This window comes from Podarcis gaigeae, assembly GCF_964106915.1.
Source record: "Podarcis gaigeae genome assembly, chromosome: 12".
Lineage (NCBI taxonomy): Eukaryota > Metazoa > Chordata > Lepidosauria > Squamata > Lacertidae > Podarcis > Podarcis gaigeae.
In genome coordinates, this window is record NC_139688.1 from 21,529,360 (window position 1) to 21,542,029 (window position 12,670).

The 12,670-nt window shown below is 42.1% G+C and overlaps 1 protein-coding gene across 12 annotated transcripts in view; it reads left to right on the forward strand.

Moving 5' to 3' along the window:
- The window catches only part of ABI1 (abl interactor 1), a 96,255-nt gene that overhangs the window by 68,999 nt on the left and 14,586 nt on the right, over positions 1-12,670 (forward strand). For 4 of the 12 annotated variants that reach the window (XM_083704962.1, XM_083704966.1, XM_083704968.1 and 1 more), the window contains exons 4-7: positions 1,629-1,643; positions 2,313-2,413; positions 5,673-5,813; positions 10,418-10,518. In XM_083704962.1, coding sequence (XP_083561088.1) covers positions 1,629-1,643; positions 2,313-2,413; positions 5,673-5,813; positions 10,418-10,518 — 358 coding nt within the window. Of the gene's footprint in view, positions 1-1,628; positions 1,644-2,312; positions 2,414-5,672; positions 5,814-10,417; positions 10,519-12,519; positions 12,604-12,670 lie in introns of all 12 variants that reach the window. The other 8 variants (XM_083704967.1, XM_083704958.1, XM_083704960.1 and 5 more) reach the window with 3 other exon arrangements.

The window sequence follows — 12,670 nt, forward strand, 5'->3', positions numbered from 1 at the left end:
CGCTGCGCTTCCCCAGTGTCCCCGGAGATTTCCCTATGGGCTTTCGTCTTGCGAAGCAAGCCCATAGGGAAATTCGTCTTGCGAAGCCGCTAAAAAATCGGAAAACCCTTTCGTCTTGCGGGTTTTTCGTTTAGCGAGGCATTCGTCTTGCGGGGCACCACTGTACAAGACGACCCCCAATTTCAACATTTTTTATAATAAAAAACATGGTCTTACACACAGAGTAATACAGTATATCTTTTTATACTCCTCTTTTTATGTTCTCTCTGTCCTGGGAATCCAAAATGCTGCACAGCCCTAATGCATCTTCCTAGCCTCCATCTGAGATAGGTCATAAATAATTTTCATTTTACAGAGGGGTAACGTGTGACTAAGAAATTACTTGACCACAGCTACCCGGTGAATTCATATCTGATCTGACTCTTCGGCTGTGCTGACATTCGCTTTCTTTTTCGCCGTCCCATTTCTCCTAGCTGGGCTTTATTCCCCCCCAAGGCTCTAGCATCAGAAGCAAAAGGTCAAAAATGCAATGTTGGGTGTGCAAAGCATATTGTGAAAGGGGCAGACGGTATGAAGGTGGAGCCATAACTCAGTGGTGCAGAGAACATGCTTTTCAGGTAGAAAGTCACAGGCCTGATCCTTAGAATTTCTAGTTAAATGTTGTGCAACGACAGGCCCAACCAAGACCTCTGCCTGAGCTTCAGAACTACTACCAGCCAGAAGAGAGAGTGCTGGTGTGGATAGTCTTGTGTGCATACAGCTGCAACAAGTGTATGATGCAGACCAGTTGCACTATATGCATTTGGAAATTCTGACCCCAAAAAAGTCCACATCCTCAAGCTTGTTGCATATTAATGTACATAACTGCATGCAGAGAGGTTGCTGTGAACTAGGCTAGCAGAGAGCTGCTGATTATCTCTTTGTGTGAATGGATGCTGGCAGTGATGCAACCAGAATGACTACCATTTCCCTGGGTATATATAACTTGCAGTCCATTTGTCTTTCTTGAAGGGAATCAAAAGAGATGGAAGAGACCTAAAACATCATCTGGTCCACCCCATTGCCAATGCAGGAAATTCACAACCTCATATTGCTTTATTTGGAAGATTAATCTTTGTGTGTGCTGGCTATGTCCTGGATGGGAAGATCAATTTTTTTCTCTTTTGTATGTGATCTCATGTAATCCACCTTCACAGGCTAGGGTTCCATTTTTTTAAGGCACCAAGCAGGCATGGACCTTAATATTGGTCTTTTGGGGTGGGGTGGGCATCATTCACCAGCCCCATCTGCCTTCACCTGCTTCAGGTGTTTTGAGGCTGTTCTAAATGTATTGAATGGTTTTTAGTGTCAACCTGGACAGCGTTTCACAATTGCTAGAGGGATGGAAACTTCATTAAATTTTAAAAATGCTGGACAAAACTTCCTCCTTTTGTGGAAACTTGGTCTGCTTTCTCAATGGTGGCAAACGAAAGCTATTCTCTGAACTGGCCTGCAGTTGTAGATTACAGTGAAGAAAACAAATGCTGCCAATAATTGTGCCATTATGACTTAAACCTGCCATGTGAACAGTAAAAGATTTTGCCATTAATTTCTACTTTTCTTCCTCCTTTTCTTTTTGCCAACGTAAGTGGCTAAAAGCCAAGGTAAGAAGAGTTATTTCTCATTTGACCCACAATGTCCCATGACAATAGAGGCTGCTGAGTCGTTACACCTGAAAGCTAGTCCTTTTCCCTCTTCTCTTTCTCCCCTATACTCCTTTATTCTCTTCCCCCAACCTCATAGGTTGTTTACATGTGCTGAACCTCAGCTCCAACTGACAGTTAATATATCACTGATATATTGACAAAGTGCATTTTATCCATAGATAACAATTTAATTTTTCTCTAACATACATAGTGCTTTGCTTTGATTAGGTAGATGCTTATCTCTTATTGACTTACACCTTAGATCAGGCTTCCCAGAAACACTTGCATGCCTATGTAAATCTTGAATACAAAATAAATTCAGTGGATCTGACACGTTCACTAAAATGAGATTTGGTTCATGAGCCGTTATTTATGCTTAGCGCAGCTTAGGTTTCATTCACTGTGGGTGCAAATGTGCAAAAGGAGTGGGGTGGGGGGCTTAGAATTAAAAAGCTTAGGCATGGATTTCTCTTCTTGTGTTTAATCCCGTATGCAGCAAAAGAAGCTGTGGTTTAAAAGCTGTCTGGGAATCCTCACTTCATATATTAGTGTATTCAAGCATTGCATCGACATAACAGTTGGGGCTATTTCTGTCCAAAGAAATTAAAGCATTATTCTGGTTTTCAGCATGGAAATAACCAGCCTGCGAGAACTGGCACTCTGTCAAGAACAAATCCGCCTACACAAAAACCACCAAGTCCTCCTATGTCGGGCCGGGGAACTCTGGGGTAAGAATAAGACTTTCATTCTCCTTTTCGGTTGACAAAGAACATAGTTTTAATTGCTTGGGTCAACAGTTTTCTAGCATTTGAGGTCTCTGTCTCCTAGTGTTTGTTTAACTTGTGCAGTTGCACTTCTGTTATAAAAATACCACGGTGGTATCCAACTGAAATCATGTTCAGAGTAGACCCATGGAATCAATGCACTCAGAAGTTTCCCTGATTACAGTGGTATGATTTAATTGGATATCACCTTTAATATTTTGGACTGAGAATCATTCCATGCGACTACCTCCTACACTGAATAACTGACTCAATCCGAAAAGCGCATTTTCTTATAGTAGGTTCAACAGGTTTCAATACAGCCATCTCCTTAGTGCGTGACCTTTAGGATTGCAACCTGGGCAGGGAGGCTGGGGCCAGTGAATGATATTTTTCTGAGGCGAAGGGGGGGGGGGAATGGCACACCCACCCACCCAGTTGCACATACAGAAGCTTAGCAGACTTCAGTATCTGGTCTTACTTCAGCTCTGGTATTTACAAGAGTGCAGAAGGCTAGTTCAGAGAGTGCATGTAACTCCAACATGTTGCTACCACCTCTGCTCCCAGCACCTGCTGCCTAAGGCAGCTGCCTCACTTTGCCTCATAGTAGAGCTGGCCCAGGGTGGCAGGGATGACTGCTATTTCATTCCTGTTACAGCCAAAGAGGATTTTTTTTTAAAAAAATTAAGTTTCCAATGCGTGAACAGAACACCCACTCTGAAATATGTTCTGTTTATGCAGTCTGACACCTTAAGTGGATTGAATTGGTACATCGGCATTATATCAGTCCATCTGTTTTTGCCTGGTGGGTATTTTCTGTTTACAGGACTGGCTCCTCCAGAGCCCTGCTAAGATCTGTAATAGCCTTGAGGCTGTGGGAAGAGGGTGAGAAACTGAAGTCCTGTTACAAGCAAGCACATTCTACTGCAAGGGCCAGAATAAGGTCTATAACATACCAGAGCATCCCTTTTTTTTACAATATAGGTTGCTATATTGGTACAGTCTTAGACCATTCATTCCTAGGTCTTCAAACTATAGGTTGGGGTGCTCTGGGAAGGTAAAAACCCCTAGGGAATGGTGTGGGGATGTGCTGTGATTTCTCAGACACACTAAGAAATAAACTTCAAGGAGATTAGCAGCGTCTGCTTGAAAGCCCTCTCTTGGATAGGGTTGCCATATTTCAAAAAATGAAAATCCAGACACAAACGTTGTTGAGCTCTCTTTTTTCTTTCTTTCTTTCTTTCTTGGGCAAAGTTGATGATTTTTTTTTTTTTGCAAAATCTCCCAAAAAAATTGAAGTTTTTGAGCTATTTGTAAGGGGGGGGGACACAAAAACTTATTTGCCAAACCTTTTACTAGGTGTTACAAATATAGGTTATCATAAAACATCCATATATAAAAAATTTAAAATACAGAAGGTAAAGGATTCAGATTCAATAAGTCTGAGGAAGACTGACTTGGGTAGAAGTCAAATGTTGAACCTGGAAAAATGAGCAACACTCCAGCTTTGGAATGAGGTGTATGCGTGTGGAAGAGGCATAGGTTTATTGCTAGGAGTATAGAATGTTGTTAGAATAATGCACAATGCCACCATCTTTGGGAAACATGGAAAGCCAGACTAGAGAATTTATGCTCCAGTAACCTGGCATGGAATCAGTAGTAGTTTAACAGTGTTGGTGCTGACCTTTAAAGGCCTAAATGGCTTTGGTCCTGTATACCTGAAGGAGCATCTCCACCCCCATTGTTCAGCCCAGACACTGAGATCCAGCTCTGAGGGTCTTCTGGTGGTTTCCTCACCGCGAGAAGTGAAGCTACAGGGAACCAGGCAGAGAGCCTTCTTAGTAGTGGCGCCTGCCCTGTGGAATGCCCTCCCATCAGATGTCAAGGAAATAAGCAACTATCTGACTTTTAGAAGACATCTGAAGGTAGCACTGTATGGGGAAGTTTTTAATGTTTGCTGACTTACTGTGGTTTTATAATTTGCTGGTAGTCATCCAGAATGGTTGGGGCAACTCAGTCAGATTAGTGGCATATAAATAACAACAACAACCTGAATTATTGAACAGTAGTATCCAAATATATTTAATATCTAACAGCCACCTGTGGTTTAGAGCTGGCTCTATGGTTTCCCCACTGCATAGGTGACTTGTTGATTTGGGGTGGAAGTGGTTTTTAATACAGAAAAAGGAGAAATTTTCATTCATGAGCTTGCTTAATTTTCCTTAGATAAAAAAAAAAATCTAGGAAGCAAAATTACTCATAAAGTAGAGAAACTATTTTAAACAGAATTTTAAACAAATTATTTAATGAAGCATGTAGCTTTTTCTTTTTTAAAAAAGTAGAAGTTGCCAAGTTGGACACCCAGCGGAGCAGAAACTTCCTGCTTTAGGTTGTAGGTGGAAGTTTAAGAAAAGGCAATCCCTTACAGAAACTAGCCATTGGTATTAAAGGCATTATGTGCTGTAGATGACACAAGAAAGGATTAGATGAGTATATAAATCCTACGCAGAGCAGCAAGCAGTTGCTGGGAACTCGAAAAAGGAGCGCGAGGGTTATAAATCTAAGGAAATACCAATAAGTGCTGTTTAGCGCCGACAGGGTTGGAAGGAACTCTTTATTTTATTGAACTCTAATGCTAGGAAGGGAGAATTCCGTGATGCCTTTGAAGGCAATGAATTGCTTGGAGGTGGAAAGTTAGGTTCAGTTGCATTGAAGGGTAAGAAATGTGGGTAGGCACATATAAAACGTTGCAATAATCAGACGTAGAGATTGCCGGAGCATAGGCAACAGACGTTAGGCTATACCTGTCCAGATAGGGGTGCGGCTAGGCCACCAGTCGAAGCCGATGGAAGGCACTCTATGCCACCTGAGCCTCAAGTGACATCAAAGGAGCCAGAGGTTCCCCCAAGCCATATCCCTGCTCCTTCAAAGAGACTGTAACTCCATTAAGCAGCCTCTCCCAGCTATCTGGTCTAAGGAGTCTCCCGCTAACAGTGCTTTAGTCTTACCTAGACTGAGCTTCAGTTTGTTGGCCATGGGTCCTGCTAGCTAGGGATGATGGGAGTTGTAGTCCAACCACAGCTGGGGGACCCCCAAGCTTGAGAAACACTGTTAACGTGATGTACACTGAACTGTGCTGTAGCTACTTGTTTCCTTAGTCAATTAATAAGCCTCCCTCTCTCTCTCCCCACCTGCTTTTGTTCTGTGTCTTGTTTCATCTCGCCAGACGGAACACACCTTATAAGACTTTGGAGCCTGTTAAGCCGCCAACAGTCCCTAATGATTACATGACCAGTCCTGCAAGGCTTGGAAGCCAGCACAGTCCTGGGAGAACGGCATCCTTGAGCCAGAGGCCCAGAACACACAGGTACAGTTCGAGACTCTGCAGGGGGCTTGTTCTGAAACTTGATCCCAACCAAGCGTGATAAAAGACGTTGGAGGATAAGAGATACGGAACAAAGACTTTTTAGTTCAAAGCACTTCCTGTTTCTAAAGTTTGCTTTGTTTGCAACAAAAGGGTATTCAGTTGTGGTTCCAGCACAGCCCGTGGAACTCATTGATATGTGAGCCTGGTTTTTAGAATTCACTCGTGGTCTCTTCCGGCCCACAATTAAGGAACAGCTGCTTGGGAAAAAACTGAAACAGGACTTATATCCTGACTATCACCAGGATCCAAATAAATATTGAAGTGTTTCTGCGAGCCTAAGGAATCTTGAGCCTTCCCCTGCCCCATCTGTTGATAACAATATCACCCGTCCTCCTATGTGCTATGTAGCAAACTATTGATAATAATTCCTAACAAGGTTTCGACAATGAAAATACAAGGACATAATCCAGACAGCAGCTAAAATAGGACATCTCCAAAGCTAAATCTTGATCCTGCCCCTAATCAATACTCTGATGATCCCTTAACAGCAGAAGCAGCCTTTGCAGCTGGAGTCAGGCAGGAGACAGTCAGGGCCCTGTCTTACTGGACCAGTTATAAATGGGCTAGACAGAGAGCAGGTCTTGCAGGACTTGCAGCAAGGAGGGGGAAGAGTTCACTGAATTCAATGAGGCTTCCTCCCAGGAAAGGAGAAGTCAGTTTAGTTGAACTCAGTGGGGCTTATGCATGCACAGATTCCATTTAAACCCCTGAGTGTGGAAGCAGATGCAACTTGACTAGTAAATCACTTAAACTTCTCTTAAATTAGCTGAAAATATATTAAATATATTATATGGAAGTTTATTTAATATTTTTATTAAATCCTTACTTCCTTACATTTTAAGGCCCTCTACCGCTGCAGGGAGCCTCGTCAATGCCCTCTGCTGCAGGGAAGAGTGGTGTACCCTCCGCCGCCACAGGGTGGCGCAGCAAGGCCCTCTGCCACTGCAGGGAGATATGGCGGGACCTTCTGCTACCTCAGATACGTACTGTGATATATCGAGATATTGTGATGTTTAATTGGTGATATCTTGTGATGTTGAAAACCAGATATCACCCAGCCCTAGAACGAACATGTCTGTTGCCTCATCTGGAAGGATGGCAGGGTAAAAATGTAAAACAAATGCAACACTGCTGAATAACCACCATCACTACAGACCCTAAAATGGTAAAGACAAGATCAAGAGCAAATCTTCTTAGAGTGCTTGATCTTCAGGACCTTTTGTTTTTATAAGTTAACCATTCCTCTGTTTCCTAAATAAAAACTCATATTTGCCAACCATTTTAACAAATGCACAAATAGCAATTTCATTCCTCCCCCTCTCCCCTTTTTTTTACTTTGAGAGGGAGAATTATTGATGATAGATGGTTTAAGGAGTAGAAGATGGTTGTGCTGTCATAACTCTGAAATTAACAGTATAATGTAAGATCACACTTAATAAGTTTGTGTGTATGGCTCGCCCATACCAGATTTCTGTCAAGCTTCTTCTGCGAAGCAATGAGTTTAATGTGTTTTGCTGTTTCTAGGTAGAGAAAGTGTTAATTCTAGGACAACCACAGAAACAGATAATTATATAGTCTCGTGGTTACTAGTAGTCAATTGAAATATGAGAAATCCCACTTCAGACTTGGGGTGTGTGGGTGTGGTAGGCAGATGACATGCTTAAATATTTCACTGTGTTATAAAAAACAACAACCCTGCTTCTGGAAATCTAGCAGTCTATCTTGGTGGATTTTAGTGCAGCCCCTTCCCAGATTCCACTGCAGGGAATATCCATTTCCTGGTAAGGGCATTAAGATCAACAAATGGAACCCGTTTAGTCTTGACACAGTCTGATAATTATTGACTTGTGGCTGATAGCTATCAGCCATAGAAGCCAGCTTTTTCACTGCTGGTGCTGGAACGCACTCTGCTGAAATATGAGAGACCGTTTCTGTACCTGTATTGGCATTCTGCCGGTCTTTGAAGACACACCTGTGTACACAGGCATTCCCTTCATCCTGTGACCTGAGTCTCCTGTTTTAATCGCTGCTGTGTTTTGATGCATATTTTAATGTTTGTTTAACTGGTCAGAACCAGTTATTCTGACATGAAGCAGTGTGTCGATTAATTATTGAATTATTATTTTTTTATACTCCACCTTTTCCCCTGATGGGACTCTAAATGGCTTACAGATAAAAACAAGAATCGTTAAAAACACAGGGGGAAAACCAGTCATTAAAAAGCAATTTAACATGAATAGAATTAAAACCATAGACATATATAAAATCTGTTTAAAACATACAAATAATTGCATATTACTAAATATAAATTACTAATAAATAATGATAGTTTGATTGGGGAGGGTTCAGACATGCTGAGTTTGATGTAGTAAAATTACATGTGATTCTTCTGGACGTATAATTTGGCCACTATCTACAAATGGCATGCAAAATTTGTTCCCCCATTCTTCAGTCTACATTCCCAGACTTTTATTAGAGGTTTCTTCTGAATGAACGGGACCACCTTCTTATTCCAAATTGGCTTCCTGTGAGTGTCAATAAAACTTTGGAGAAGAATAGAACACAGCTGCTGGCTGTAGTGGAATAGAGGTTAGAATTTTCAGCACTGTGGCTTATGCTGCATTAATAGTTAAAGACATACCAATGGTCATTGTAATGAGCAGACTGTGATTTGATTTTGATTTTTTTTTAGCAGTGTAATGGAAGCTTATAAACCCAGCACTTGCTGCAGAGCTTGAGAAATGACAATAGTTCTATTTTGAGAGAGGCTGCAGTCACTTAAAACACTGTCTTATTTAAAACGGTTGCATAAATGTCTTTTTGTACATTCATTATTTGAGGCAGCGGAAATGGACTCTTCAGTGTCATGTAAGTGTTTTGTGGTACGGGATTCAGCTGCAGCCATGGCAACAGGTTCAAGATCCTTGGCATGCAGAGCACTAATTTTTCTGGGAATAATCTCTGATCATGCTAGCAATCTTCATTTCTTCTCTTTCATGTAGGTGTGTGTGTGTGTGTGTGTGTGTGTGTGTGTGAGAGAGAGAGAGAGAGAGAGAGAGAGAGACTGATTTTTTTTATGCTTGTTGCTTGCCGCTTTGTCTTGTCATGTTTGTGGATAATTGGAAGCAGTGGGTAGTATATTTTTAATTTGTTCTTTTGTACTGTTGTCTCAATGGCTCTCAAGTTAGCCGGCAGCGTGCTTAACTTCCTTCTTTTTGTATCTGACTGGTCTGCATCCATGTGGGTCATTTTCTCCAGCTTCTGACTCACCCAAAAGCACACTGCAGCACTATTCCAATACGTTGCAAAGGTGGAGGGCTAGACTGAGACCATGCTCACCTGGATAGCATCATCATTGTCACTTTATTTGCATGCCGCCTTTGCACAAACAAAACATTTTCTCAAAGCTGCTACAACAGTGAGAGCGGTGACACATCACAAAATCAACCATTGCAAGAACAATTTGATAACAGCAGCAATAATGAAACAGGAAAGTGATAGCAAATGTAACGGCATACAGCAAGAACAACATTTCAGTACTATAAATGGAGTAATGTTACACCTTTTGGCAGCAGCAAACTTAACAAGGGCATCTCAACAGTCTCCGCTCGGTCCTAGATATTCTCTACCCACTGCTTCTTTGCCAACTACAAATTGGACAAGGACCAAGTTACTCTGATCAAATATCAAGGGCTCAGCTTCTCCAAAGGGTCTCTGTCCCTTTCGCATCCCTATTCAGACAACATTAAGGAGCTAAATTGGGGTCATGGATAGGTTGATGAATGCACATTATATCACTACCAGTAGAGTTTCACCCAGAGAAACCTGTCCTTAGGTGTGAATTGCTGTTGGGTTAAACATCTATAAATAAGCCCCGTTCTCCACTGTCTCCACCAGATGTGTTTAGGAGATATGTTTTCTTTCTCATTAGGTTGGCTGACAGCTTAATGAACAGAGTGTTAAACAAAATTCACCAACACTCCCAACACTTTACCTTCTTCCGGTGCTTTTTCACAACGATCCTAATGTGTAGTGCCACTCTGATATTTTGGGAACAAGGAAACCTTTTCCAGAGTACATGGCATCAGAGTTGCAAATTGCTGATGTTTTGACACCTTTAACATTCAATTTATCACCCTTAATTACTTTAGGGTGCTTGTAACCATTTAGGAACATTATATTAGGCTAACAGTTCTTTAGTTCTCAGAACGGTTGCTTACACTTTTAAATTAAATACTCTGATAGCTGAAACGGGGTGTGTGTGAGTACGTAATGACTTAGCTAATTACATCTGTATCTGTTAGAATTTCGTGCATTCTGCTCTGCTGATATGATAATAAGAGGCAAGGATCTCTCCCTCTCTTCCTTTTTTGGGGGAGGGGGGCGGATTTAATTTATAGCTCTTGGCTTTGTCGTGAAACGGAGGTAATATGTCACACTATTGACCTGGATTCATTTTCAAGTATAACATATATTAGAATAATTGTTCTTGAAAGACATCTATTTATCTGCTTGGACCTTTTGTTATTTTATTTTTTGAACAGTGGCAGCAGCGGCGGAAGTGGCAGTCGAGAAAATAGCGGAAGTAGCAGTATTGGCATTCCCATTGCCGTGCCTACACCTTCACCTCCGACTATTGGCCAAGGTATTTTCCAAGAAGCTCCTTAAACAATATCCTATGTAATAGACGGGATTAATTCAGATGCTGGATGAAGTTAATAGTTCTCAATTGTGCAAGTAAGTGAAGGGACCACCAGGACCCACTGGCTTGCTAAACAGGCACAACATAGGACTCAAGTCTTCAGTAGCAGAATAAAGGGCATTCACAGGTGTTGATTTCAGTAGGTTGCTACTGAAATGTGTCTTCAGATAAAGGCAAAATAAATATTCAGTGCTAGTTATCCAGACACTACTCATATAGTTATATTACAGCCTCCCCCAACCTGGTGCCCTCCAGATGCTGTTGTTGGACTCCCAACTCCCATCGGCCCCTGCCGGCATGACCAATAGTCAGGGATGATGGGAGTTGTGGTCCGACAACATCAGGAGGGCCACAAGTTCTCTGGCCCTGAATTGAATGCCAAAAAAAAATCACATTGCATTAATATGGTAAAATGCAGTTTCGTCCACAATAGGGAACTCGGCTCATAAAAATTGTGGATTTATGCAATAAACCACCTCCCTTCACAATTTAGATTAGCTTCCTCAACTATTATTCTTTCTCACGCTATCTCGGTTTGCCTAATTCAAATGATTAAGTGGGTTGAGATGGAGACTACTTTGTTCCATGTAGATTGCCCTGTCGTTCAATTGGATTTCGAGGAAGGGCTGAGAATGTGGACTGTGTTAGGACCGGGAAACACAGAAAGATTATAATCAAAGAAAAGCTTTCAGATTTCCTCAGAGAAGCAGATAGAATTCAGTCATCTATTCAGTGGGTGTAGTTTATTTTTAAAAGAGGCCTTGAGGAAATGCTGTAGGTTTTCTTCTATTTTCAAAGGGTAGCTGAATCATCATGTTGAATTTTTTTTAACATGGGGTACCATAGGGGTACCATGATGATCCAAGCACATGCTGGAGAGCATTGAAATGTATTAGGATGGCATTCAACTAAGTTTTACTCGGAGTAAACCAAGTCAGGTCCATGAATTTCAGTGGGTCTACTCTTAGTAAAACTCAGCTGACTACCACTCGTGCTCTGGTCCATGGGGTCACGAAGAGTTGGACACGACTAAAGGACTAAACAACAACAACCTCTATTACTTCTCAATGGAAACTACTTCCTTGTAGTGGGGAAACCATTCATCTGAGCAGAATCAGACAAATGTGGAACTAAATCTAAGCTGGAATTTCGTGACTTCTGCTACTGAATTGTTCTTAGTCTTGCCGTCTTGATTTACAGTATGATTCCTCCTTTTTGGGTGTACAAACAAATTTTGAATACTTCTTTTGCATGCGCATAGGCCCTTTCCATGCAGATGAAATGTTAATTCAGCCTGGGGGTAAGGAATTGCAAGTCTACACAGACATGGGACCATTATCTGGGCCAAGGCTCATATTTTATGCCCCCCCCCCCATTGACTAATGACTCTCTTACTGAGTATTGTGAGACGGACTTAAATGGCTGTATAGCCTTCCCAAAGTTGTAGGCCATTTAGTGTGGATGCAGGCAGCTGTATTCCCTTCCCCAACCTGGTGCCTTCCATATGTTTGGGAATGCAGCTCCCATCATCCTCGACCATTGGCCATGCCATTTCGGGATGGTGGGAATTATAGTCCAGAAATATCCACAGGGCACCCGGTTGGGGGAAAGCTAGATGTCATGGTGTCCACTTGGGAGCTCAGCCACAGAGTGCATGTAACCATGCATAGAGACATGATGCCATATGCTGGAGGCGGTGCTTTCTCCTGCCCTTCCTCCTCTCTTGGTTTTTGATGAGTTCTGTCTGATGGGCATGGTAAAATATGCTTCGCCATGTGATGGAGTGGAAATGGACCTCCACTTGGCTGAATCGGCCTCCCAGTGACCTCATAAGCAGCCAACACCGCATTGTAAATGGGGCACCTTCATCTGCCCCGCATTTTCACCATAAGTCAAAAGGTTAAGCTCTGGATCAAGGCCTGACTTGGCAATCTATTTTAATAGCACACATATCTGCTCCTCCTCCTCCTCCCGAAGCTCCACCAGCACCACCAATGCCCCCGCCTCTGGTCATGGGCAGTGTGATAGGTGAGACCTCTTGAAAGAGCTGGCGTTATTGCAGTTCTTTAACAAAAATACTTAATCAACTCCCCCT